General features: G+C 45.0%; 1 protein-coding gene across 1 annotated transcript; it reads right to left on the bottom strand.

The window, feature by feature from the left end:
• Positions 1–25: 25 nt before the first annotated feature.
• Positions 26–27,725, bottom strand: LOC133555124 (opsin-3-like). Its single transcript, XM_061904631.1, has 4 exons — positions 27,168–27,725; positions 5,337–5,662; positions 937–1,170; positions 26–802 (listed from the first exon to the last, which is right to left on the bottom strand). The coding sequence occupies exons 1-4, from the start codon at positions 27,625–27,627 to the stop codon at positions 575–577; spliced, it is 1,248 nt and encodes a 415-aa protein (XP_061760615.1). The 5' UTR covers positions 27,628–27,725; the 3' UTR covers positions 26–574.
• Positions 27,726–27,944: the final 219 nt, after the last annotated feature.

Raw genomic sequence — 27,944 nt, 5'->3', positions numbered from 1 at the left:
CTTAGAGATAGGGTGAGAAGCTCTGCCATCCGGGAGGAACTCAACGTAAAGCCGCTGCTCCTCCACATCGAGAGGGGCCAGATGAGGTGGTTCGGGCATCTGGTCAGGATGCCACCCGAACGCCTCCCTAGGGAGGTGTTTAGGGCACGTCCAGCTGGTAAGAGGCCACGGGGAAGACCCAGGACACGTTGGGAAGACTATGTCTCCCAGCTGGCCTGGGAACGCCTCGGGATCCCCCGGGAAGAGCTAGACGAAGTGGCTGGAGAGAGGGAAGTCTGGGCTTCCCTGCTTAGGCTGCTGCCCCCGCGACCCGACCTCGGATAAGCGGAAGATGATGGATGGATGGATGGATCATTGCACCTTACCCTCTCTCTGCATCCTGGGGTCTGCCAAACAACTCAAAACAAGTTCCTGACAGAACTATTCTCTTAGTTTTCTTGTTCTTCTTCTATCAAACAACCTGTATTAACATTGATTAGAGCATATTACTTTTAAGTTACATTTCAAAAAATATTGTGAACATATGCACACGTCACTGATTGTCAAGTAGTTACATTGTCAGGCGGTTTCATTGTCAAGTAGTCAGGTTGTCGGAAGGTTCAGTTTTTTCTGTCATGATGGCACAGGTGCCCTCTGTGTCACAGTGTTTGGCTAAGGTTTTGGCAGTGTTGGCAGCTGGGAGAAGGCTGTTGTCCCCGATCAAACGGTTTAGATGGACCACAGTTGTTCTGGATGGGACAGAGTGTACGTTCTCTGTCATGTGGTGCCGGAAGTGGAACAGGGTCAGGAAGCAGCGGTAAAACTAGGAAGGACAAAGAAGGCGAATTCTAGTCGATGATGATAGCAGGTCAACTAAGCTGGACGCTATGCTGAGGCTTTTAATGACAATAAATGTTGATGTTTGCAGTGCAACTGCAGTACTTGGTAGCTCCTCACCTGCTTGTTCATCAGGATGTAGATGACTGGGTTGAAGACGGTGCTGCTCTTGGCAAGGATGGAAGGCACCACGCTCGCCACCGGGCTGATGAGACCCGGCTGGCCGAACGTGGCCATCATGGCGACGACGCCATAAGGCATCCAGCAGAGGAGGAAGCACCCCACCGTGACCACAACCATGAACAGGATGTGGAACTCGCGTCGTCTTGCCGCGGTATGTCGAATTCTCCCCACCTGAAAACACACCAAATGTCGTTGTTTGCACGTATGTTCTTTTGTCAGCGACACGTCGACCAAGATTTCCTGCTTTTAAAGGCTTCCCTTATCTAATTTAATTTAAACTAAGCAAAATTATCAAGAAAACCATAATCGTACAATCTTATCACTTCACTTTAGTGAACATCTACATGAGTTGGGAAATTGTGTTGGATGTAAATATAAACGCAATACTATGATTTGCAAATAATTTTCAACCAATATTGAGTTGAATATGCTACAAAGACAACATATTTGATGTTCAAACTGATAAACAGGTTTTTTTTTGCAAATAATCATTAACTTTAGAATTTGATGCCAGCAACACGTGACAAAGAATTTGAGAAAGGTGGCAATAAATACAGATAAAGCTGAGGAATGCTCATCAAACACTGATTTTGAACATCCCACAGGTGTGCAGGCTAATTGGGAACAGGTGGGTACCATGATTGGGTATAAAAACAGCTTCCATGAAATGCTAAGTAATTCACAAACAAGGATGGGGCGAGGGTCACCAATTTGTAAGCAAATTGTCGAACAGTTTTAGAACAACATTTCTCAACGAGCTATTGCAAGGAATTTAGGGATTTTACCATCTACTGTCCAGGAAATCTTCAAAAGGTTTAGAGAATCTGGAGAAATCACTGCACGTAAGCGATAATATTACGGACCTTTGATCCCTCAGGCAGTACTGCATCAAACACTGACATCAGTGTGTAAAGGATATCACTACATGGGCTCAGGAACACTCCATAAAACCACTGTCAGTAACTACAGTTGGTTGCTACATCTGTAAGTGCAAGTTAAAACTCTGGTATGCAAAGCAAAACCCATTTATCAACAACACCAAGGAACGCCGCTGGCTTCGCTGGGCCCGAGCTCATTTAAGATGGACTGTTGCAAAGAGGAAAAGTGTTCTGTGGTCTGACAAGTCCACATTTCAAATTGTTTTTGGAAACTGTGGACGTGGTGTCCTCCAGAACAAAGAGGAAGATAACCATCCGGATTGTTATAGGCGCAAAGTTCAAAAGCCAGCATCTGTGATGGTATGGGGGTGTATTAGTGCCCAAGGCATTGGTAACTTACACATCTGTGAAGGCACCATTAATGCTGAAAGGTCCATACAGGTTTTGGAGCAACATATGTTGTCATCCAAGCAACGTTATCATGGACGCCCCTGCTTATTTCAGCAAGACAATGCCAAGCCACGTGTTACAACAGCGTGGTTTCGTAGTAAAAGAGTACGGGTACTTTCCTGGCCCGCCTGCAGTCCAGACCTGTCTCCCGTCAAATATGTGTGGCGCATTATGATGCCTAAAATACGACAGCGGAGACCCCGGACTGTTGAACGACTGAAGCTCTACATAAAGCAAGAATGGGAAAGAATTCCACTTTCAAAGCTTTAACAATTAGTTTCTTCAGTTCCCAGGCGTTTATTGAGTGTTGTTAAAAGAAAAGGTGACACAACACAGTGGTGAACATGCCCTTTCCCAACTACTTTGGCACATGTTGCAGCCATGAAATTCTAATTATTAATTATTGCATAGTTAATTATTTGCAAAAAAAAAAGTTTATGAGTTTAAACATCAAATATCTTGTCTTTGTAGTGCATTCAAATGAAAATGGGTTGAAAAGGATTTGCAAATCATTGTATTACGTTTATATTTACATCTAACACAATTTCCCAACTCATACGGAAATGGGTTTGTAATTGTTGTTTTGCTTTGTCTTTGACTTTTGACTTTACAATAGAGCAGGGTTAGGGAACCTTTTTGGCTGAGAGAGCCACGAAAGCCAAATATTTTAAAATATATTTTTGTGAGAGCCATATAATATTTTTTAACACTGAACATTGTTATTCTGAAACTAACCAATATAAAATAAAATATTTCTTACCATTATTGTAACTTCTTGAACAGGTGCAGTAGAAAATGGATGGATGGATGGATTAAAATGCATGCGAATGTTTTATATTTTGAATGTTTTTTTTAACACTGTGATTACCAGCGGTATTATTCATTACTTATTTTGTTAAGCAATGTCAGCTAAGATTTATAAGATTTATCTGAGAGCCAGATGCAGTCATCAAAAGAGCCACTTCTGGCTCGAGAGCCGTAGGTTCCCTAAGCCCTGCAATCGAGGAACAAACATGTCTGTCTTGATGTTCAACTTTTTTTACCACTTGAATGGTAGTTAAAAATGTTAGTTGCTTTTAAAACAAACAAACTATTATGCTGACTTATCCGATTCTTTTTTTTTTTACACAATTTCTAATTCCAATGGTGCTGCTGAAGTGGACAAATAAACATATTTGAAAAATATATGTGAAAAGTGTTTAATTTATCATCTATAAATAAATGAACATATTTCAAGTAAATCTAATAAATATTATTTTTTTTATATATTAATTTCACTATATTTGTATTCATATTACGGATATGTAACATTTTAGAGGGAATTTTAAGTACCTTATTTTTCGGACCATATAGTGCACCGGATTATAAGGCCCACTGCCGATGAGCGGGTCTATTCAGGTCTATTTTCATACAAAAGGTGCACCGGATTACGAGGCGCATTAAAGAGGTCACAATATGATGATTTTTTATTTTTATTTAAAACAACTCCTTGCGGTCTACATAATATGTAATGTTGGTTCGTTGGTCAAAATGTTGCATAGATTATGTTTTACAGATCAGCTTCAAGTTGCTATCTGACCGTCGCTTCTGATTTACGTGGCTCACTTGTGACATGGTCTTCTCCCCGTCATCTTTGTAGCTGTGTAGCGTGCAAGGACGGGAGTGGAAGAAGTGCCAAAAGATGGAGCTAACTGTTTTAATGACATTCAGACTTTACTTAAATCAACAACGGAGCAGCATCTCCTCATCCGTGGCTCACTAGTGCAACAACGCCGGAAATGTGTCCTGTGAAAAATTTGACCGGAACTCTCCAATAACTAATGTTCCGTGGGTAAATTATGTAAACACAATACACCTGTAGTTATTCTGACAGATATAAGTTAGAACTTTATACTACTTTATATTAGAAATGGAAACAGCGGAGGATGAATGTCCCATTACAAAAAGATAGTGAAAAAGAAGCTTATCGACTTCGATGTTGGAACGGACTGCAATGGCGGACATGCGCGGAAATTTTCAGGACATATGCAGATCAGCAGGCATCAGAAGGTAAGAAAAGTTGGTTTTGCATTATATTTTGAAACAAAACGGCAAATAAAATGTCTGCTAAAAGATGCCATTTTGCGGTCCTTATAGACACCCTCCATCCATCCATTTTCTACCGCTTATTCCCTTTGGGGTCGCGGGAGGCGCTGGTGCTTAACTCAGCTACAATCGGGCGGAAGGCGGAGTACACCCTGGACAAGTCGCCGCCTCATCGCAGGGCCAACACAGATAGACAGATAACATTCACACACTAGGGCGAATTAAGTTTTGCCAAACAACTTATCCCCGGGTGCATGTCTTTGGAAGTGGGAGGAAGCCGGAGTATCCGGAGGGAACCCACACATTCACGTGGAGGACATGCAAACTCCACACAGAAAGATCCCGAGTCCGGGATTGAACCCTGACTACTCAGGACCTTCGTATTGTGAGGCAGACGCACTAACCCCTCATCCACCGTGAAGCCCCCTTATAGACACACACCATAATAATAATACTCGTATGTTGAAGCACGGTACGCCCGACGAGAGTAGCCGTAATGCTCCGACAATCCATCAAGGGGTGCAGCTTGATAGCTTACCAAAGTCGTACTAAAATATTTTCACAGATTTGTGAGCGCCGTGTGTAATGTTCTATATTTTCAATGAAACATTTAAAGTTTTGGTGTTGTTTACTGGCCTCATCTTGCAGTCTACACGTGTCTCTTATGTGTGGCTGCCATCTACAGATCACACTTATCAGTACGCCATGTACAAAATAAAAAAATCTTTGAGGTCAGTAAGCACAACCAGAATTATTACATATATCAGGCGCACTGTCGATTTTGGAGAAAATGATTTTAAGTGCGTGTTTTAGTTCGAAAAATACAGTAATATTTGAATAAGGGATTATTGAACGTATTCAAATATTTTTCGATTTCAAGTTTAAATCTCATCCGTGCCTTTTGATTGGCCGCAGGCAACCCACCTGTTTGACAGCGTGCAGCAGACGGCTGTAGCAGTACACCATGCTCAGGACAGGCAGGCCCAGGCAGAAGATGAACAGACAGATGATGTAGGAGTGCGAGCGAGACGTGGGCTCAGTCCAAGCGACGGAGCAGCTGGTTCCGGTTCCCTCAGGCCCGTAGCTGCTCCAGCCCAGCAGGGGTGGTAATGTCCACGCCAAAGAGTACAGCCAAGCCCCTCCCACTGCAAGCAGAGGCTTCCTGTAGTCCAACGTCTGTTTGTTGTAGACCAGCAGTGTGCTGTAGCGCTCGTAGGACAGCAAGGCCAGCGATACAAGAGACACGATACCTAAGGATGGAACCACACCTGCAGGATTAGCTGTTGGCTTAAACAAACTTTTTAAAGTTCCTTAACCTCTTTAACGTTTTCCTACACACTTCAGATATTACGCTTTACTACTATATAATCGTAATATTTACTAGCAAGCGTTGACTGTTGGACATTTTTATCCTCACAAATATCCATATTGACCAACTCTATGATGAACTTTACACCAATAATGCACTGATAGTTAGTCAATCAGCTTTGCTGAAGGAGTTACTGGCAAAAGGATGATTGAAAGTACAGTAGATGTACTTCGTTACATCTACTTGAGTAACTTTTGGGATAAATTGTACTTCTAAGACAGTGGTTCTTAACCTGGGTTCGATCGAACTCTAGGGGTTCGGTGAGTCGGCCTCAGGGGTTCGGCGGAGGTCAAAACATACCCAACTCATCGTGTCAATAAAAACTTCTCCCTATCGGCGTATTATGGATACGGCAACAGCAGAATTAACACTGATTTGCAGGTGTGTAATTTGTTGTGAGTTTATGCACTGTGTCGGTTTTATTCTTTGAACAAGTGTCACGCGTTCGGCGCACTTGTTGCGCGGAGTTGCCACTTCGTGGATGCACACACTACCAGTCAGCAGGATTGCAGGTAAGAATACGTTTTAATATAATAAAACAAAAGAACACTGGTGCAAAAAAGGGGAAAAACAAAGCGCGTGCCAATGCACGGAAAGCTAATGCTAAAAACGTAGCAGGAAACAGAAAACATTAAACGACGTGCCACACGCACGTGAAGCTAAGGCGTAACTTAGCACAAAATAATCGAGGACACAAGGATACAAAACGTGACGTGTTGCGAAAAGCAAGTAATGGACCGAGGACGAACTGAGGAATCAGGTGGGCTTAAATACACAAACAATAATCAAAAACAGGTGTGACAGGAGCCCGTGAGGAGGAGCACAAAACGTTGCCATGTTGACTAAACAAACGGGGAAGTGCTCAAACACAAGGAATCGGCAGAGTCCAGAACTAAACATGAACAAAGACATATAAGCGGCAAAACAATAAACGATCCGCATACCGGATCGTGACACTACCCCTCCCCCAAGGGGCAGATCCCAGATGCCCCAAAAATCCCGAAGTACAAACCCCCCCCACAACTAGACAATCCAAAAGAGAAGGGAGGGCGGAGGGAGGACCTGGTGGAGGGCTGACAAGTCCTGCATCCTTGACTCCACCAAGGACACCACAGGCAGCGGCGGCCACCACAAAAGTCTAGGCGGGCGGGCCCGCAGAGGCCACATCCGTGGCTGACGAGGGCCAGGGCACGTCCCGGAAGGGCCACCACCGTGGCCGGCGTGGGGGTGGAAGCACCCGCTGAGGAGGACGCCCGGGGTACGGCCACACCCCTGGAGGTGGAAGCGCCCTGCGAGGAGGACGACCTGGGCACGGCCACACCCACATCCGACGCGGTTCCGGGCCTGACACTCGGCGTGGACCCGGGCGCCGACGTCGACTCGGGTGTCGTTTTGGACGTCGGCTTGGAGGCCGGCTTGGAGGCCGGCTTGGACTTTGACTCGGACTCGGAGGCCGGCTTGGACTTTGACTCGGACTCGGAGGCCGGCTTGGACTTTGACTTGGACTCGGACTTTGAGGCCGGCTTGGACTCTGACTTGGACTCGGACTCGGAGGCCGGCTTGCACTCTGACTTGGACTCGGACTCGGAGGCCGGCTTGCACTCTGACTTGGACTCGGACTCGGAGGCCGGCTTGGACTCTGACTTGGACTCGGACTCGGAGGCCGGCTTGGACTCTGACTTGGACTCGGACTCGGAGGCCGGCTTGGACTCTGACGTGGACTCGGAGGCCGGCTTGGACTCTGACTCGGAGGCCGGCTTGGACTCTGACTTGGACTCGGACTCGGAGGCCGGCTTGGACTCGGACTCGGAGGCCGGCTTGGACTCGGACTCGGAGGCCGGCTTGGACTCGGACTCGGAGGCCGGCTTGGACTCGGACTCGGAGGCCGGCTTGGACTCGGACTCGGAGGCCGGCTTGCACCTGGACTCGGACTCGGAGGCCGGCTTGCACCTGGACTCGGACTCGGAGGCCGGCTTGCACCTGGACTCGGACTCGGAGGCCGGCTTGCACCTGGACTCGGACTCGGAGGCCGGCTTGCACCTGGACTCGGACTCGGAGGCCGGCTTGCACCTGGACTCGGACTCGGAGGCCGGCTTGCACCTGGACTCGGACTCGGAGGCCGGCTTGGACTTGGACTCGGAGGCCGGCTTGGACTTGGACTCGGAGGCCGGCTTGGACTTGGACTCGGAGGCCGGCTTGGACTTTGACTCGGAGGCCGGCTTGGACCTTGACTCGGAGGCCGGCTTGCACCTGGACTCGGACTCGGAGGCCGGCTTGCACCTGGACTCGGACTCGGAGGCCGGCTTGCACCTGGACTCGGACTCGGAGGCCGGCTTGCACCTGGACTCGGACTCGGAGGCCGGCTTGCACCTGGACTTGGACTCGGAGGCCGGCTTGCACCTGGACTTGGACTCGGAGGCCGGCTTGCACCTGGACTTGTACTCGGAGGCCGGCTTGCACCTGGACTTGGACTCGGAGGCCGGCTTGCACCTGGACTTGGACTCGGAGGCCGGCTTGCACCTGGACTTGGACTCGGAGGCCGGCTTGCACCTGAACTTGGACTCGGAGGCCAGCTTGCACCTGAACTTGGACTCGGAGGCCGGCTTGCACCTGGACTCGGACTCGGAGGCCGGCTTGCACCTGGACTCGGACTCGGACGCCGGCTTGCACCTGGACTCGGAGGCCGGCTTGCACCTGGACTTGGACTCGGAGGCCGGCTTGCACCTGGACTTGGACTCGGAGGCCGGCTTGCACCTGGACTTGGACTCGGAGGCCGGCTTGCACCTGGACTTGGACTCGGAGGCCGGCTTGCACCTGGACTTGTACTCGGAGGCCGGTTTGCACCTGGACTTGGACTCGGAGGCCGGCTTGCACCTGGACTTGGACTCGGAGGCCGGCTTGCACCTGGACTTGGACTCGGAGGCCGGCTTGCACCTGAACTTGGACTCGGAGGCCGGCTTGCACCTGAACTTGGACTCGGAGGCCGGCTTACACCTGGACTTGGACTCGGAGGCCGGCTTACACTTGGACCTTGAGGTCGAGCCCGGCGTGGTGCCGGCGTGGGAGGTTGGCGTGGTGCCGGCGTGGGAGGTTGGCGTGGTGCCGGCGTGGGAGGTTGGCGTGGTGCCGGCGTGGGAGGTTGGCGTGGTGCCGGTACTGGGATTAGCCTTAGCCGTGGACTTGGCGTTGGAGGTTGACGTGGTGCTGGCACTGGGGCAGGTGGCTTGTCTGTTGACGCGGGCGGAGCCAGCGGCAAGGCAGGCAGCAACCTCAATGGAAGGAGGTCTCCTGTGCCACTGACACGCCATCAGCCTTGCCCCCCCCCCTCAGGAAGCAGATTCCAGATGCCAGATGGAGTTGGTGGGGGGGGGGGGGGGTTGTGCGAGCTTGGAGGCAGTCGAGGGCATGGGAGGGTGGGCGCTTGGAAGCCTGGGAGCTGGACTTGTGCGTCGCACGCGTCCCTCAGGCAGATTTACAGCAGGTGCCGGGGAGGAAAAGCCACATGGAAAGCACCTGGCAGTCGCTGCTGAGGGGAAAGTCCTGCACTCCTTTTGTGCACGACCCTGCGCGGCGCCTGGTCGCCGCTGGAGTCCTCTCCTCCTGGGTGGTGTGACGTCACCGCGCGGCGTGCAGCGCGCTTAGGGGAATGTCGGGGTGGCTTGAGACTGGGAGCGAAAGCGTTCCTCCGCGTCCGCTATCCTCGCCATGAATAGCTCCCAGGCCACCACTGCTTCGGCTGGGAGATCCTCTTCCGGCAGCTCAATGTCGTCCTCGCTCTCCCATGGACAAGAGTCTGCTCGGAGCTCCCGGAAGATCTCCGATTTTTCCTCATCGGAGAGGAACACCTGTTCTTGCTGGGGCCTGAGGAGTGCAAAGTGGCTTTTGGCTCGGTCCATTCTGTCACGCGTTCGGCGCACTTGTTGCGCGGAGTTGCCACTTCGTGGATGCACACACTACCAGTCAGCAGGATTGCAGGTAAGAATACGTTTTAATACAATAAAACAAAAGAACACTGGTGCAAAAAAGGGGAAAAACAAAGCGCGTGCCAATGCACGGAAAGCTAATGCTAAAAACGTAGCAGGAAACAGAAAACATTAAACGACGTGCCACACGCACGTGAAGCTAAGGCGGAACTTAGCACAAAATAATCGAGGACACAAGGATACAAAACGTGACGTGTTGCGAAAAGCAAGTAATGGACCGAGGACGAACTGAGGAATCAGGTGGGCTTAAATACACAAATAATAATCAAAAACAGGTGTGACAGGAGCCCGTGAGGAGAAGCACAAAACGTTTCCATGGTGACTAAACAAACGGGGAAGTGCTCAAACACAAGGAATCGGCAGAGTCCAGAACTAAACATGAACAAAGACATATAAGCGGCAAAACAATAAACGATCCGCATACCGGATCGTGACAACAAGGTGATGTCCATGCACAGTTCATTTTGTGACCAGTAAAAAAAACATGGTAACACTTTAGTATGGGGGACATATTCACCAGTAATTAGTCACTTATTAACATGCAAATTAGTAACATATTGGCTCTTACCTAGTCATTATTAAGTACTTATTAATGTACTTAATCATTATAACCCTAACCCTCTAACCCAGGTTAGCTCCATCTTTTGCCACTTCTTCCACTCCCGTCCTTGCACGCTACACAGCTACAAAGATGACGGGGAGAAGACCATGTCACAAGTGAGCCACGTAAATCTGAAGCGACGGTCAGATAGCAACTTGAAGCTGATCCGTAAAACATAATTTGAACAGGTTTTATCCGGCCCGCGGGATGAGTTTGCTAAGTATACCAATTAAACTGAAATTTTTGAATGAAAGAAACGTCCCTTCCACCTGTGTCTATTGGATGTTGCAATAGCAATTCTTTGTAACTCTGTAGATGATGGTACATATGTACAAAATAAACCACATAATGTTAGTATATCCATCCATCCATCCATTTTCTACCGCTTATTCCCTTTCGGGGTCGCGGGGGGCGCTGGCGCCTATCTCAGCTACAATCGGGCGGAAGGCGGGGTACACCCTGGACAAGTCGCCACCTCATCGCAGGGCCAACACAGATAGACAGACAACATTCACACTCACATTCACACACTAGGGCCAATTTAGTGTTGCCAATCAACCTATCCCCAGGTGCATGTCTTTGGAAGTGGGAGGAAGCCGGAGTACCCGGAGGGAACCCACGCATTCACGGGGAGGACATGCAAACTCCACACAGAAAGATCCAGAGCCTGGATTTGAACCCAGGACTGCAGGACCTTCGTATTGTGAGGCAGACGCACTAACCCCTCTGCCACCGTGAAGCCCTGTTAGTATATCAATCGAGGAAAATGATCAAAATACATACATAGCATACTGTAATTTGATTTTTATATTTTTTTATCATGATTGATTGAAAATGAACACCAATGAGTTGACTGATGAACATTATCACATCATTCATTCAGAAAATATAAATGACGACAAATAAAGATATAATACTATTAACCGCAACATGTAAGTGTAAAAAAACAACAACATTAGGATTTGTACATTTTCAGAAAGTGCTTCTTCTATTTTTAAACACAGAAAACCATCTGAAGGTGTCTTTATTTTCAAGTTATCGTGCAGGGATTTTACCAGTCCGGCTCACTTGGGAGTAGATGTTTTTTTTTTTGGTTTCATCTGACCACATGACATTCTCCCAATCCTCTGCTGTATCATCCATGTATCCATTTTGGTATAAACTCAACTCGTCGTGTTTCGAGGAAGAAAAATACTGAGTTGCATGGGATCAATATTTAAGTTTTAGTTTCTCATTTGCAGAGGTGGGTAGTAACGCGCTACATTTACTCCGTTACATCTACTTGAGTAATTTTTGGGGATAAATTGTACTTCTAAGAGTAGTTTTTATGCAACATACTTTTACTTTTACTTGAGTATATTTATAGAGAAGAAACGCTACTTTTACTCCGCTCCATTTATCTACAATTAGCGCGTTACTCGCTACTTTTTTTTTAATCGATCTGTTAATGCACGCTTTGTTTGTTTTGATTTTGTCAGACACGCATTCAAAGTAGGAACAACGCATGCCTGCGTTTCACCAATCAAATGCAGTCACTGGTGACGTTGCACCAATCAAACAAAACCAGGCGGTCACGTGACCGTCACACGTCGAATCCGACCTAAAAAAGTTGAAAAACTTATTCGGGTGTTACCATTTAGTGGTCAATTGTGCAGAATATGTACTGTACTGTGCAATCTACTAATAAAAGTTTCAATCAATCAATCAAAAGTGTAAAGGAAAAAAGACACTTTTTACTTCAACTGTACTTCCCGTCAAAAGCCTAAAGACTGATCGCACAGTTCCTGTCTTCACAATAAAAGCGCCGCTCCATCGCGCCTGCGCTTAGCGCGGTAACAAAATAAGAGTCTCCGAAAGCCAGCGCATACAAGCTACATAACTACGGAGTTTGCCGCCAATGTATTTCTTGTAAAGTGTATAAAAACGAATATGGAAGCTGGACAAATAAGATGATAAAAACCAACGACTTGCATGTGGTATTAGACAGAAAAGAGGAACTTTTTTTCTCCTCCATTTGAAAATGTGGACATTATATATACTGTCTGATTCCAATCAATGCAAGTAATCAGAATCAGGTAATACACCAACTTATATTCTTGTCTTCATGAAAGATAGGAATCTATATGTTAAACATGCATGTATATTCATTAAAACACCTTTAACATGTCAACAAAAACGGCAAAATAAATAACTATAAATTATATACTGTATATATATATGAGGTAGATCACCTCGACTTGGTCATTTATTAAGTAATTGATTAACGTTGAAAAACGTATTAGGGTGTTACCATTTAGTGGTCAATTGTAGGGAATATGTACTGTACTGTGCAATCTATTAATACAAGTTTCAATCAATCAATCAATTAATGGATGAATGCCTACTGAGCCTATGGTGCTGTTAAGTTATTGTGGCTCAATTTGCCTTAATTTTTTTTATTTTCATGATTTATTATTTAATATATATTATAGTTTTAGTTGCTTAAGAGATATTCCTGGCTATGAATTTGCTCATTGCTATTTTTATGTTTTTGTGCATTATTTGTTGCCGTATTAATTAAACAAACAGGTTACTCATCAGTTACTCAGTACCTGAGTAGTTTTTTCACAACATACTTTTTACTTTTACGCAAGTAAATATTTGGGTGACTACTCCCTACTTTTAATTGAGTAATACATCTGTAAAGTAACAGTACTCTTACTTGAGTACAATTTCTGGCTACTCTACCCACCTCTGCTCATTTGTTAGTTGAGCAAATTGCTCGTTTTTCCTCAGAGTTCATGCGAGCACGGCCTCTCTTGCATTTCTCCCTTTCTCAATCACTCCTTTGTTCAAAAAATGATTCAATCAATCAATCAATGTTTATTTATATAGCCCCAAATCACAAATGTCTCAAAGGACTGCACAAATCATTACGACTACAACATCCTCGGAAGAACCCACAAAAGGGCAAGGAAAACTCACACCCAGTGGGCAGGGAGAATTCACATCCAGTGGGACGCCAGTGACAATGCTGACTATGAGAAACCTTGGAGAGGACCTCAGATGTGGGCAACCCCCCCCCTCTAGGGGACCGAAAGCAATGGATGTCGAGCGGGTCTAACATGATACTGTGAAAGTTCAATCCATAGTGGCTCCAAGACAGCAGTGAGAGTCCCGTCCACAGGAAACCATCTCAAGCGGATCAGCAGCGTAGAGATGTCCCCAACCGATATAGGCGAGCGGTCCATCCTGGGTCCCGACGAGCGGTCCATCCTGGGTCTCGACTCTGGACAGCCAGTACTTCATCCATGGTCATCGGACCGGACCCCCTCCACAAGGGAGGGGGGGACATAGGAGAAAGAAAAGAAGCGGCAGATCAACTGGTCTAAAAAGGAGGTCTATTTAAAGGCTAGAGTATACAGATGAGTTTTAAGATGAGACTTAAATGCTTCTACTGAGGTAGCATCTCGAACTGTTACCGGGAGGGCATTCCAGAGTACTGGAGCCCGAACGTAAAACGCTCTATAGCCCGCAGACTTTTTTTGAGCTCTAGGAATCACTAATAAGCCGGAGTCTTTTGAACGCAGATTTCTTGCCGGGACATACGGTACAATACAATCGGCAAGATGGGCTGGAGCTAGACCGTGTAGTATTTTATACGTAAGTAGTAAAACCTTAAAGTCACATCTTAAGTGCACAGGAAGCCAGTGCAGGTGAGCCAGTACAGGCGTAATATGATCAAACTTTCTTGTTCTTGTCAAAAGTCTAGCAGCCGCATTGTGTACCAACTGTAATCTTTTAATGCTAGACATGGGGAGACCCGAAAATAATACGTTACAGTAATCGAGACGAGACGTAACAAACGCATGGATAATGATCTCGGCGTCTTTAGTGGACAAAATGGAGCGAATTTTAGTGATATTACAGAGATGAAAGAAGGCCGTTTTAGTAACGCTTTTAATGTGTGACTCAAAGGAGAGAGTTGGGTCGAAGATAATACCCAGATTTTTTACAGAGTCACCTTGTTTTATTATTTGGTTGTCAAATGTTAAAGTTGTATTATTAAATAGAGGTCGGTGTCTAGCAGGACCGATAATCAGCATTTCTGTTTTTTTGGCATTACGTTGCAAAAAGTTAGCGGACATCCATTGTTTAATTTCATTAAGACACGCTTCCAACTGACTACAGTCCGGCGTGTTGGTCAGCTTTAGGGGCATGTAAAGTTGGGTGTCATCAGCATAACAGTGAAAGCTAATACCGTATTTGCGTATGACGTCACCTAGCGGCAGCATGTAGATGCTGAAGAGTACAGGGCCAAGGACCGAACACTGGGGAACTCCACACGTTACCTTAACATAGTCCGAGGTCACACTGTTATAGGAGACGCACTGCATCCTATCAGTAAGATAAGAGTTAAACCATGACAGGGCTGAGTCTGACATACCAATTCGTATTTTGATACGCTCTAATAAAATATTATGATCGACGGTATCGAAAGCAGCGCTAAGATCGAGGAGCAGCAACATAGATGACGCATCAGAGTCCATCGTTAGCAATAGATCATTAGTCAATTTTGCGAGGGCTGTCTCAGTCGAGTGATTTGCCCTGAAACCGGATTGAAAGGTTTCACATAGATTGTTAAACGCTAAGTGCTCATTTAGCTGCTCTGCAACAATTTTTTCGAGGATTTTCGAAATAAAGGGAAGGTGAGACACCGGTCGGTAGTTTACCATGAGGTCAGGATCGAGGTTAGGTCTTTTAAGGAGAGGATGAATAACCGCTTTTTTGAATGCAACGGGAACAGTGCCCGAGGAAAGTGATAAGTTTATAATATTTAGCACTGATGGACCTAATAATACAATAAGCTCCTTGATAAGTTTCCCAGGAAGTGGGTCAAGTAAACATGTTGTTTGTTTTATTCCATTTACACGTTGTAACAATCCTTCTAATGATTGTACTAAATCTAATAAGGACATGTTTAAAATACAATGTATATGAATACTTTTTTTTTTTTATAGTTGCTTGTAGTTATGAAAATATTTTATTGGGCTCAATTACATTTTTGTGTTACATTCATAACCGACAAGATGAAAATTCACAAAATTATTCAATGATTATGACATTTTGAGTCAAAGTATTAGTATTGGATCGATATCAAAATTCCTAGTATTGTCCACCCCTATTATTCTGCCCTTGTCTTAACTTTTGCTGGCTGTTTTGTTTTATTTCCATGGAGAGAAAAGACACATTTCTATGTGTTGCCTCGACTATCCTGCTCTCATTGATATTAGTTGAAAAAACGCTTAATTGAATCTGTTTTAAACTCCCTTCACTCTCGACCTCTGCATCGATACCCTCCTTGTTCGGATTCATAAGTACTTACCCATGACTTTCTGCCCGGGCTCTCAGAACGACAAGCTGGATGCCCTGTCCAGGCAGTAGTCCTCTGCCTTCTAGGATATCCACCAGGAGGCTATGACTAAATCATTTGTGTTCTTCAATGGGACTTGCGGATCCTTGTGGTTGATGCCCACTCAGGACTTCTCCCCTCCAGAGTGCTGTCCATTGGGTTTGCATGTTTGTAGTTCAGAGGCTTTGCTCTGACGTTCTTTGTTGGGCACACAGTTCCAATATCGCCTGTTATCCTGGAGTTAGTTACCCCATACCATGTTTCTACTGTCACAACAGTTCTGGTTGCCCTTGTTGTAAGCAGATAGCAATGATTTTATGGCCATATGCTTTGTGTGTGTGGAACAAATATTCCCACTATGCCCAGATAATGATGAGCCTGAGATTTACACCCCAGCTGCAAACGGAGGTGAAACTGACCCTGTGAGACAACAACCTCAGAGACTCAGACAACAACCGGCTGTACTAGAGTTATTACACTTTAGGTCAGCCGAATTTGGTTCAGAGAGACTATAAGGTACCTGACAGTAATATCTTCTTGAGACTATGAACTCTTAAAGTGTGTTAAAGTAATTGTTGAATATATCAGGAGACATTTGATTTTCAGAATCAGAATCAGAATCAGAATTAGAAAAGTTTTTATTGCCATTGTTTGAAAATGTGTTCACAAACTAGGAATTTTACCTGGCGCAATCGTGCAACATAAAAGACATATAACACAGAATACAATGACATGATCTGTAATTGAGCTATCAGATGTTGGTATTGTTCACGAGTCTGATGGCCGAGGGGAAAAAACTGTTCAGGTGGCGGGAGGTGTGGGTCTGGATGGACCGTAGTCTCCTGCCTGAGGGAAGAGGGGAGAATATTTTGTGTCCAGGGTGAGAAGAGTCAGCTGTGATCCGACCCACTCGCCTCCTGGTCCTGGAGGAGAACAGGTCCTAGAGGGGTGGGAGTTTGCTGCCAATCACCTTTTCAGCAGCACGTACCATGCGCTGCAGTCGATGCTTATCCGCCGGGGAACCACACGGTGATGGAGGAGGTGAGAATGGACTCGATGACTGCTGAGTAGAACTGCACCAGCATCGGCACTTTCAGTTTTTTCAGCTGCCGCAGGAAGTACATCCTCTGCTGGTCTTTCTTGAAGAGGGAGCTGATGGTCGGCTCCCACTTGAGGTCCTGGGTGGTGGTGGTGCCCAGAAAACGGATGGAATCCACAATGGAGACGGGGGGGGGGGGTCAATCAGGGTTAGGGGGGATGGTGGGCCTGTGACTTTCCAGAAGTCCATGATCATCTCCACTGTTTTCTGGGCGTTCAGCTCCAGGTTGTTGAGGCTGCACCAGGACGCCAGCTGGTCCGCCTCTCTCCTGTAGGCAGACTCGTCTCCATCCGAGATGAGCCCGATGAGAGTAGTGTAGTCTGCAAACTTGAGCAGCTTCACCGACTGGTGACTGGAGGTGCAGCAGTTTGTATAAAGGGAGAAGAGCCAGGGGGAAAGTACACAGCCCTGAGGAGTACCAGTGTTAGTGGTAAGACTGTCCGAGACAATCTTCCCCAGCCGCACGTGCTGTCTTCTGTCCGTCAGGAAGTCATTATTCCAACTGCAGAGGGAGTCGGGCACGCTGAGCTGGTAGAGCTTGTCTCGTAGCAGTCCAGGGAGGATGGTATTGAAGGCAGAGCTGAAGTCCACAAACAGGATCCTCGCGTAGGTTCCTGGGGAGTCCAGATGCTCCAGGATGAATCAATCAATCAATCAATCAATGTTTATTTATATAGCCCCAAATCACAAATGTCTCAAAGGACTGCACAAATCATTACGACTACAACATCCTCGGAAGAACCCACAAAAGGGCAAGGAAAACTCACACCCAGTGGGCAGGGAGAATTCACATCCAGTGGGACGCCAGTGACAATGCTGACTATGAGAAACCTTGGAGAGGACCTCAGATGTGGGCAACCCCCCCCCCCCCCACCCCCCTCTAGGGGACCGAAAGCAATGGATGTCGAGCGGGTCTAACATGATACTGTGAAAGTTCAATCCATAGTGGCTCCAACACAGCCGCGAGAGTTCAGTTCAAGCGGATCCAAGACAGCAGCGAGAGTCCCGTCCACAGGAGACCATCTCAAGCGGAGGCGGATCAGCAGCGTAGAGATGTCCCCAACCGATACAGGCGAGCGGTTCATCCTGGGTCCCGACGAGCGGTCCATCCTGGGTCTCGACTCTGGACAGCCAGTACTTCATCCATGGTCATCGGACCGGACCCCCTCCACAAGGGAGGGGGGGACATAGGAGAAAGAAAAGAAGCGGCAGATCAACTGGTCTAAAAAGGAGGTCTATTTAAAGGCTAGAGTATACAGATGAAGTGAAGGGCCAGGATATCTGCATCATCCACAGACTTGTTGGCTCTGTAGGCGAACTGCAGTGGGTCCAGGGGGGGGGGGGGTGTGATGTCATTAATGTGGGGCAGGACCAAGCGCTCAAAGGACTTCATGACCACAGACGTCAGCGCCACCGGCCTGTAGTCATTAAGTCCTGTGATCCAAGCTTTCTTGGGGACAGGGACGATGGTGGAGGTCTTGAAACAGGACGGCACAGCTCCAGAGAGGTGTTAAAAATGTCAATGAAGACAGGAGCCAGCTGATCCGCACAGTGTCTCAAGGTGGAGGTGGGGACACCATCAGGCTGGGGGGCATTCCGCGTGTTCAGCTTCAAGAACTGCCGGCGTACATCCTCCTCTCGGATGGAGAGGAACTTTGGTGAAGTCCTATGATGTTCTTGTAGTCCTTGTTAATTATTGCTGAAATTGCTACGCTGATTTGCTTGAACAATGAATATGAAACAAGCAATAATTATATAACTTAATAGTGCAAAATCAACATTCAAAAAACAAACGGAAAAAAATAAATGGTCAAATAAATACAATGTCAATAAAACATTTAATGCCTCTTTTCTAGTTACAGCCTTCTGAGGTAAATATCAACATTACATTTTTCCACAGGCTAATAAATCTTAAAATAAAATAATAATGAGATGGGTGGGGTTGGTGGTGGGGAGGGAGGGGCAGGTTTTGGTAGTAGTCAGTGCTGCAAGGGGTTCTGGGTATTTGTTCTGTTGTGTTTATGTTGTTTTACGGTGCGGATGTTCTCACGAAATGTGTTAGTCATTTTTGTATGGTGTGGGTTCACAGTGTGGCGCGTATTTGTAACAGTGTTAAAAGTTGTTTATACGGCCACCCTCAGTCTGACCTTTATGGCTGTTGAGCAAGTATGCATGGCATCCACTTAAGTGTGTGTACAAGTCACATATATGTTTGTATGGAGTAAAAGCGGACGTGACAACATATTGTAGACAACGCTAAAGGCAGTGTCTTTGTAGTACCGGCGGGCCAGCTCTAATGTTAATTTGATATTGCCTCAAGGGCCAAATGAAATTGTACAGAGGGCCAAATTTGACACCCATGACTTAAGCGAATCGATCACTGTCTGCAAATATCAGCTGGCAATTAGTTTAATGCCGCTTGCTTTTTTTTGTTCACCATTATAAAATAAAAGTACATTACAAAATAAAACCACCTTGGTGCTGGGTAATGCTTACTTAATTATCAAACTTCATGCCTTTTACTCGCTAACAAATTGGCGGGCAGGCTCTACGTCTACGGACTAAGTTTGCACAGTACGGCTATAATTCACAAAGTTAGCATTCAGTCCAACAGCTGATGGTATCTGAATGGGTTATAAATGGGTTGTACTTGTACAGCGCTTTTCTACCTTCAAGGTACTCAAAGCGCTTTGACACTACTTCCACATTTACCCATTCACACACACATTCACACACTGATGGAGGGAGCTGCCATGCAAGGCGCCAACCAGCACCCATCAGGAGCAAGGGTGAAGTGTCTTGCTCAGGACACAACGGACGTGACGAGGTTGGTACTTGGTGGGATTTGAACCAGTGACCCTCGGGTTGCGCACGGCCACTCTCCCACTGCGCCACGCCGTCCCTTCAATAAATATATTCCGCAACAATTTACCAGTTTGTTTCACACCGTGCTGCTTTTTTACACTTGCCCCCCCAGTTTAAGCTGTCTCCTTTCTCTTCGAGTGTAATTGCGGGTTTGAAACTTAAGTCTCGTGAGATCTTGCTAGTCCATCCATCCATCCATCTTCTTCCGTTTATCCGAGGTCGGGTCGCGGGGTTAACAGCCTAAGCGGGGAAACCCAGACTTCCCTCTCCCCAGCCACTTCGTCTAGCTCTTCCCGGGGGATCCCGAGGCATTCCCACGCCAGCCGGGAGACATAGTCTTCCCAACGTGTCCTTGGTCTTCCCCGTGGCCTCCTACCGGTTGGACGTGCCCTAAACACCTCCCTAGGGAAGCGTTCGGGTGGCATCCTGACCAGATGCCCGAACCACCTCATCTGGCTCCTCTCGATGTGGAGGAGCAGCGGCTTTACTTTGAGTTTGTCCCGGATGACAGAGCTTCTCACCCTATCTCTAAGGGAGAGCCCCGCCACACGGCGGAGGAAACTCATTTCGGCCGCTTGTACCCGTGATCTTATCCTTTCGGTCATGACCCAAAGCTCATGACCATAGGTGAGGATGGGAACGTAGATTGAGCGGTAAATTGAGAGCTTTGCCTTCCGGCTCAGCTCCTTCTTCACCACAACGGATCGGTACAACGTCCGCATTACTGAAGACGCCGCACCGATCCAACTGTCGATCTCACGATCCACTCTTCCCTCACTCGTGAACAAGACTCCTAGGTACTTGAACTCCTCCACTTGGGGCAGGGTCTCCTCCCCGACCCGGAGATGGCATCTTGCTAGTATCGAGTATCAATTTATTACATTTGCGACATCACGTGCTGTGATATTTAAATGTTTCATATGGAAATAATTACTTACCTCGTAGTAGAAGAAAACAAGAATATACAAATCAACAAGGACTAGATTAAAAAAAAATCATTATCGCCATGTTTTGTTGAGTTATATTCTGTTTTGTTTAGGACTCCTTTAGTTCCTGTTTGTGCACCTCCCTGAGTTTGTTTTGGTTGCAAATTATGTTCACCTGTCTCTGATTAGTGTTCAGCCGCTCACCTGCTACACGAGCACTAATCAATGGCATTATTTAAGCCTGCCATTGCCGGTCAGTCGGCCTGGCGTCATTGTTCTTTTCATGCTCTGTTCATGCTAGTTTTTTTCATCTCATAATTCAGGGGTCTCAGACATGCAGCCCGCAGGCCAATTGCGGCCCGCGAAACGTTATTTTGCGGCCCCCAACCTTAATATGAAAGTTTAATGTTAGTGCGGCCCGCAACTTTTATATGAATGGCGCTTGACAGTGTTGTGTTATTTGGGTCCAAAATGGCTCGTTAAACATTCTGGGTTGCCTACCCCTGCGTTAGTGGAAAAGCGGCAAATGAGTGAAAGAGACAGAGAAGTTGCCATGGAGACGAAGGTTTTCTTACATGCCTGGCTGCAGTCACACCGTCACACCTGTCCGTCAGTAATAACAGTCCCCGATAAACTGGACCAATTCAGACCGTTATTTTTTTTTTTTTTTTTTATTTGTTTAATTTGAATTGCCTCACACGAACACTGCATATATTTCTATATGACGCCAGATAACACTTTTTTGCACTCGCTATCCAGGTACTTTCTGAAGGAATGACAGACATTGCCGAAATAACATTATTCTCCGTGCGTGGGCTGAATACTGTACAAATATATTCCGCAACCCCAAACATGTCTTTTTCAAAGCATGCAGTGAAGAGAAAGGTTAGTGATGTGCAAAGACTATTCCAGGAAAAGTGGGGGATGCAATATTTCTTTGTTGAGCACCCCTATGTGTCTTATTTGCACTGAGAAAGTTGTGTGTGGAAAACAATTTGAAACGTCATTATGCAACTAGTATGCAACATTTTTTTAAAGAAATCTTTTCTTGCAGGCCAACTTCACCCAGACTCTGCGTCCAGTGGCCCCCAGTTGAATTGAGTTTGAGACCCCTGTCATAGTTCATGCTATGAGTTTCACGTCACAAAGAGTGTTTTTTTTTTTGGTTTCATGTCCATAGTCTAAGTTAGTTTTTGTTTCCATACGCTAAGTTTGTTTCTCCGCCTTGTGCGCGCCTTTTGTTTGTACTTTGTTAGTGTTCAAATTAAATCTTGTTTTCACCTGAACGCCATGTCTCGAGTAGTCCGTCTGCCTTCCTGGGAGAACGACCCCGAAGCAAGCTGCGACCCCACCCCCCCTACAACGTCTTTTTATTTTTTTATGTTGATTTTTTTAAACGAGGCACCTAACTCTAATCTATTATTCTGTTATTAAAATAAAGATTACAAAAGATGGAAAACATTTTAACAGTGAGGGCGTGCAAAGGAAGCGATGCAGTCTTTGTGCCTGCGTGGACCGACAGCGTTCGACCCTCCCCTCCCCCATCAGTAACAATAAAACGATGTAAATTCATTGGAAGGCCACTCAACGTTGATATATCACCATTTTGTCAAATATTGAGTCAACAAAAGTTTTTCAATCGTTGAATTGGTATCTATAATCAAACATTGAATCATTGATTTTTCAACCTCAACCCAAAATAACCAATATGACCAAAATCCAACATTGAATCAACGTTTTTTGCTATATATTTGTAAACACACGTTAACATTAACCTACATACATACTTGAGCAGATCATTCTGAGTTTTTTCTATTTCGCACATATATTCCATTGCTTGTTCTGCATTGTTGATCATATTGTGGTGTTTCTATATATGTTGTAATATTTTGCAAAATAAAAGAATAGAATAGAACAGAATGGAATAGAATAGAATAGAATGGACTTTATTGTCATTACATTTGCATATAACGAGATTAAAGACTCCAACTTAAGGTGCGGTAGAGATGCGCGGTTTGCGGTCTCATCCGCGGAGTCCGCGAATAAACCGCGGGTCGGGCGGGTGACATGACGAAAAAATAGATTTTAATTAGATTCGGGCCGGTGGCGGTTGAACCATTCGGAAATATTTGATATACATGTTTCAGGGATCGGTACCCTTTACCATTCAAAGAGCCATTTAGGACCCGTGTCACAGAGCGAAGAAGACAATAGGATACGCAAATATTCTCTAGAATGACTGCTGGCAGTCACCCAGTTAATAAGTATTAGGGCGTGCTATGATGCCATTGGCTTTGTCGCCTTCTACATCATGTATGATCTGCTTGTCAGTCCAGCAACATGTTGTACGCACACGACTGCAAGGCATACTGGGTGACACAGAGTACACTAATGGTTGCGATACAAACAATTTTAACACTCTTACTAATATGCGCCACGCTGCCACACCAAACAAGAATGACAAACACATTTCGGGAGAACATCCTCACAGTAACACAACAAATACCCAGAATCCTTTGCACCCATGACAAATCCTGACTATTTTATACACCCCGCTAGCAGCAAAACCCACCTCCTTGCGTCGATAAGGTGGGCGGGGTTGGGGGCGCGGGGGTATAAAATATATTCAGGATGTGTCACGGATGCAAAGGATTCTGGGTATTTGTTGTGTTGCGTTTGTGTTGTGTTACTGTGAGGATGTTTTCCCGAAATGTGTTTGTCATTGTTGTTTGATGTGGCTTCACAGCGTGGCACATATTAGTAAGAGTGTTAAAATTGTTTATATCATAACCATTAGTGTACTCTTTATCACCCAGTATGCCTTTCAATCTTGTACGTGTGATTGCCGAAGCTGCATACAACATGTTGCTGGACTAACAATTGGTTAGTACATGTTGTTGAAAGTGTCAAAGGCAATCGCTTCACAGCACGCCCTTACTCTTATTATCACCATTGAATAATCGCGTGAACGTTGGCGGCTCCCATTGACTTCTTTACTCTGTGACACAGGTTAAAATAGCTCTTTGAGTGTTAAAGGTGGCCGACCTCTGATGTAATTCAAAGGGCGGGTGGCGGGCGGTTGCGGTTCTGATAAAATGTTGGTTCGGGTGGACGGCGGGTGGATGACGACTTTGGTGATGCGGTTGCAGGTGATATAATTGCCTATCCGCGCATCTCTAAGGGGTGAAATAAATAACACAAGAGGTACTAAAGGAAAAACTAACAATTGAAATAAACATACTACTATCCAATAAAAATAAAAAGCAATCCTGTACAATGTACAAAACACTATAGAAATACAAAATACTGTACAATATACAGAACAAGACAAGAGTACCGAAGTAATAAATAACAATCAGTATCGTACGTATTGCACTCGAAGGGTAGTATTGCACAGTAGGGTATTAGGGCAGGATATTGGGGGTGAATTATTATTTTTTATAAGTTAGAGTTCAACATGGTGACAGCTTTGGGAAAGAAGCTGTCTCTGAGCCTGTTTGTTCTGGTTCTGATGCACCTGTGGCGCCTGGCTGGTGGTAGCAAGTCGAACAGGTGGAAAATAAACCAACATAACCGTGTGTTTGTGTCAATCAATGACTATCAACTGTAGCAGAAAAAATACATGTTTATACAAAGTACATTTTGCTATATTGCCTCTGGCGTTGATCCTCAAATGCATGTGCAATCCAAATGAAAGATCAGAAACTCGAATACATGTGTATTTGTTGATAGATCAAATGAAAATAGGGAAAATTGGACAAATCTAAATGTACTGTGCTTTTAATAAGCACAAATGCACCCTCTATTAAAACTACAATACATTCAATTAGTTGTATGAAAAGTTATTTCATTTCATGATTTAAATAAAATAATTTTAAGTCTATCAGATAAAAATTAGTTTAACTCAAGTATTTAAAGCAGGGGTGTTAAACTCGTTTTAGATCGGGCGCTACATGGAGAAAAATCTACTCCCAAGTGGGCCGGACTGGTAAAATCCCTGCACGATAACTTAAAAATAAAGACACCTTCAGATTGTTTTCTGTGTTAAACAATAGAAGAAGCACATTCTGAAAATGTAAAAATCATAATGTTGTTGTTTTTTTACACTTACATGTTGCGGTTAATAGTATTCTATCTTTATTTGTCCTTATTTATATTTTCTGAATGAATGATGTGATAATATTCATCAGTCAACTCAATGGTGTTCATTTTCAATCAATCATGATTAAAACATGTCAAAATCAAATTACAGTATGCTATGTATGTTTGATCATTTTCCGCGATTGATGTACTAACATAATGTGGTTTATTTTGTACATATGTACCATCATCTACAGAGATACAAAGAATTGCTATTGCAACATCCAGTAGACACATGTAGAAGAGCTGTTTCTTTCATTCAAAAATTTCAAATTAATTTGTATACTTAGCAAACTCATCCCGCGGGCCGGATAAAACCTGTTCGCGGGCCTGATGCGGCCCGCGGGCCGTACGTTTGACACCCCTGATTTAAAGTATGTTGCACATACCTTTTTTATTTGAGCTGAGGGTAAATAATATATATTGCATGGAAAACCTGTCCACAATTGAATAGAGTTATTTCTTGAATGTACTCATAGAAATTCTTAAATATTTGTTCATTTCTTTAGGGAAAAATACACATGAATAGAAGAAAATACAACACTTTAAAAAAGATTCAGTTTAATAAATGTATTTCATGGAAGCAATAGAAAAGATAAAAAATCCATTAAAAATAATACTTAAAAGCACAATTAACATAGTATTTTAAGGTCATTTAGGTATTTGGTGATAAAGTAAACATGTATATTGCACATTTATAAAGATGATGCATACTAAAAGTAATTGAATGGCATTTTAGTACTATTGTAATCCTGTAATTTTGTATTTTGAACCTACTTAGTGGCCTAGTGGTTAGAATGTCCGCTCTGAGATCGGTAGGTTGTCATACCAAAAACTATAAAAATGGGACCCATTACCTCCCTGCTTGGCACTCAGCATCAAGGGTTGGAATTGAGCGTTAAATCACCAAAAATGATTCCCGGACGCGGCATCGCTGCTGCCCACTGCTCCCCTCACTTCCCAGGGGGTGATCAAGGGGATGGGTCAAATGCAGAGGACAAATTTCACCACACCTAGCGTGTGTGTGACAATCATTGGTACTTTAACTTTAACTTGTATGCGTCATATTAGAAAGAAAAAAAGTCAATTTGTGATTAGAAAGTGTTTAAGACACAAAATGAATCTGCTCCAGTTAACCCATATTGTCCTGTTTTGCAGTCTTTGCAAAAAAAAAAAAACATGCTGCATGGGAAATGAGTTGGCCCAACATTCTCTGCAGTGTAACATGAACAGTAGGTAAGACTTTATGTTTGCCTCATTCCTGTGAGAATCCTGCATGTGACTGAAGCATTAAGGAGTGAGACTGTCCAAGGCTAGCTGCAGTGTGCTCAGCTAGTCTATCATCCCTTTTGGACTTAGATTTTTTTCAGCTTGGTAGTGCATTTTTCACACAAACTAACACAGACCCACTCTGTGTATGTGTTGTATATATATGTATATATATATATACATACAGTGGGGCAAAAATGTATTTAGTCAGCCACCGATTGTGCAAGTTCTCCCACTTAAAATGATGCTAGAGGTCTGTAATTTTCATCATAGGTACACTTCAACTGTGAGAGACAGAATGTGAAAAAAAATCCAGGAATTCACATTGTAGGAATTTAAAAAAATATATTTGTAAATTATGGTGGACAATAAGTATTTGGTCAACCATTCAAAGCTCTCACTGATGGAAGGATGTTTTGGCTCAAAATCTCACGATACATGGCCCCATTCATTCTTTCCTTAACACGGATCAATCGTCCTGTCCCCTTAGCAGAAAAACAGCCCCAAAGCATGATGTTTCCACCCCCATGCTTCACAGTAGGTATGGTGTTCTTGGGATGCAACTCAGTATTCTTCTTCTTCCAAACACGACGAGTTGAGTTTATACCAAAATGGATACATGGATGATACAGCACAGGATTGGGAGAATGTCATGTGGTCAGATGAAACCAAAATAGAACTTTTTGGTACAAACTCAACTCGTCGTGTTTGGAGGAAGAAGAATATTGGGGTGCATCCCAAGAACACCACACCTACTGTGAAGCATGGGGGTGGAAACATCATGCTTTGGGGCTGGATTTCTGCTAAGGGGACAGGACGATTGATCCGTGTTAAGGAAAGAATGAATGGGGCCATGTATCGTGAGATTTTGAGCCAAAACCTCCTTCCATCAGTAAGAGCTTTGAATAAATGACCAAATACTTGTTTTCCACCATAATTTACAAATAAATTCTTTAATATTCCTGGAATATTTTTTCACATTCTGTCTCCCACAGTTAAAGTGTACCTATGATGAAAATTACAGACCTCTGTCATCATTTTAAGTGGGAGAACTTGCACAATCGGTGGCTGACTAAATACTTTTTTGCCCCACTGTACATACTAGACTTACCAAAGCATGAGTTGATGAATCCGTACCAGACGCATCCGAGCCGACCGAACAACCAGCGATGATGTAGACTGGACACGAAGCTAAGGGTTGTCCCACATGCGCAGACGAGCATGTCGCTGACGCTGATGTTGAGAAGCAGCACGTTCACAGGGGTCCGCAGGGTCTTGAACTTGCAAAACAGAACCAGAACCAGCAGGTTGTTGAGGACCCCGAACACCATGATGGAACCCAAGAACAGCGACACCACATGGTGGCCGCTGCGGGTCAGCTGCTGCTGTGGCGCCGACATCCAGTCTTGATCGTACGGGTCCATCCTGAAAGTCCGGTTCAGGTCCATTCCCTCTGAAAACATCATGTCTGCTTGCCCGCGCAGTCTAATGTGTGTGTGTGGGCGCAGGCGTGTGTGTGTGTGTGAGCGAGACCGTGTGTGCAGCTGGTACCCACAACCATCTGATGGCATCAGTTCATGCTAAACAATAGTCTCAGAACATGACCTCAGACCTTTCAAACCAATACTACCTATTAAAAGCTTATACTACCTGATACTACCGAAAAGTACCTGGTACTACCCATGAGCTCTGAAACAGCAGTCACACTCTTAAATACTCTCTCTGGAACACGTCATAAACACGTGACATCAAAACACACACACACACACACGTTATTATCTACATTAGAGGTTAGTCAGTGACAGTTTTAGTTGGTGCCCCTACAGTAATAAGGTGGTCTTACCTGTTAACAGGTAAAAAAACAAAACATAGCACTTTAATAATAAAT

Source organism: Nerophis ophidion, linkage group LG06 (genome assembly GCF_033978795.1).
Source record: "Nerophis ophidion isolate RoL-2023_Sa linkage group LG06, RoL_Noph_v1.0, whole genome shotgun sequence".
Classification (NCBI taxonomy): domain Eukaryota; kingdom Metazoa; phylum Chordata; class Actinopteri; order Syngnathiformes; family Syngnathidae; genus Nerophis; species Nerophis ophidion.
This window is presented reverse-complemented; position numbering and strand designations above follow the sequence as displayed.

Coding starts and splice junctions, on each gene's coding strand:
- LOC133555124 (XM_061904631.1), bottom strand. CDS start 27,627: ATGCCATCAGATGGTTGTGGGTACCAGCTGCACACACGGTCTCGCTCA. Junction 1,171..5,336: donor TGCTGCACGCTGTCAAACAG/GTGGGTTGCCTG, acceptor GTGTGTTTTCAG/GTGGGGAGAATTCGACATAC. Junction 803..936: donor ACATCCTGATGAACAAGCAG/GTGAGGAGCTAC, acceptor TGTCCTTCCTAG/TTTTACCGCTGCTTCCTGAC.